Source organism: Octopus bimaculoides, chromosome 2, assembly GCF_001194135.2.
Source record: "Octopus bimaculoides isolate UCB-OBI-ISO-001 chromosome 2, ASM119413v2, whole genome shotgun sequence".
Lineage (NCBI taxonomy): Eukaryota > Metazoa > Mollusca > Cephalopoda > Octopoda > Octopodidae > Octopus > Octopus bimaculoides.
In genome coordinates this window covers 9,857,998-9,858,440 of record NC_068982.1, presented here as the reverse complement: position 1 = coordinate 9,858,440, position 443 = coordinate 9,857,998, and the positions used below count along the sequence as shown (strand labels likewise).

General features: G+C 32.1%; 1 protein-coding gene across 1 annotated transcript in view; it reads left to right on the top strand.

The window, feature by feature from the left end:
* The window catches only part of LOC106872119 (complexin), a 282,292-nt gene that overhangs the window by 213,913 nt on the left and 67,936 nt on the right, over positions 1-443 (top strand). Inside the window, exon 4 of the mRNA XM_014919099.2 lies at positions 113-251. Within this exon, the coding sequence (XP_014774585.1) occupies positions 113-251 (139 nt within the window). The remainder of the gene's footprint in view (positions 1-112; positions 252-443) is intronic.

Below are 443 nucleotides of genomic sequence, written 5' to 3'. Positions count from 1 at the left end.
ATGAAACTTTTTGGTGAAATATATGTGGCTATAGTTTGTGTGTGTGTGTGTGTTTGATTTGGTTTGTATTGGATATATAATGGTTTAATTTATCTTCCATCTGTTATTTCAGTATGGACTTAAAAAGAAAGTCAAAGAGGAACCAGAGGCAGAACCTGATTTAGACGAGGGTCGAGTTGGCCGCAAGAAAAAAACAAAAGAAGAACTTGCAGCCGAAGCTAATGAAGAAGATGATGATGATGACTTCGCAAGTAAATTCTCTTCCTTGTGTTGCTGCATGAATTTTGTGTGATGACATGCCATTGTTCAATATAATTGCACAGCCAAACATCTTAAATTTCAAATCGTTATGTGGCCTTCAATTAATAAAAAATCTAAAATGAAACAAAGAGGCTGCACATTATATATATATATATGCATATATATATATATATATATATATA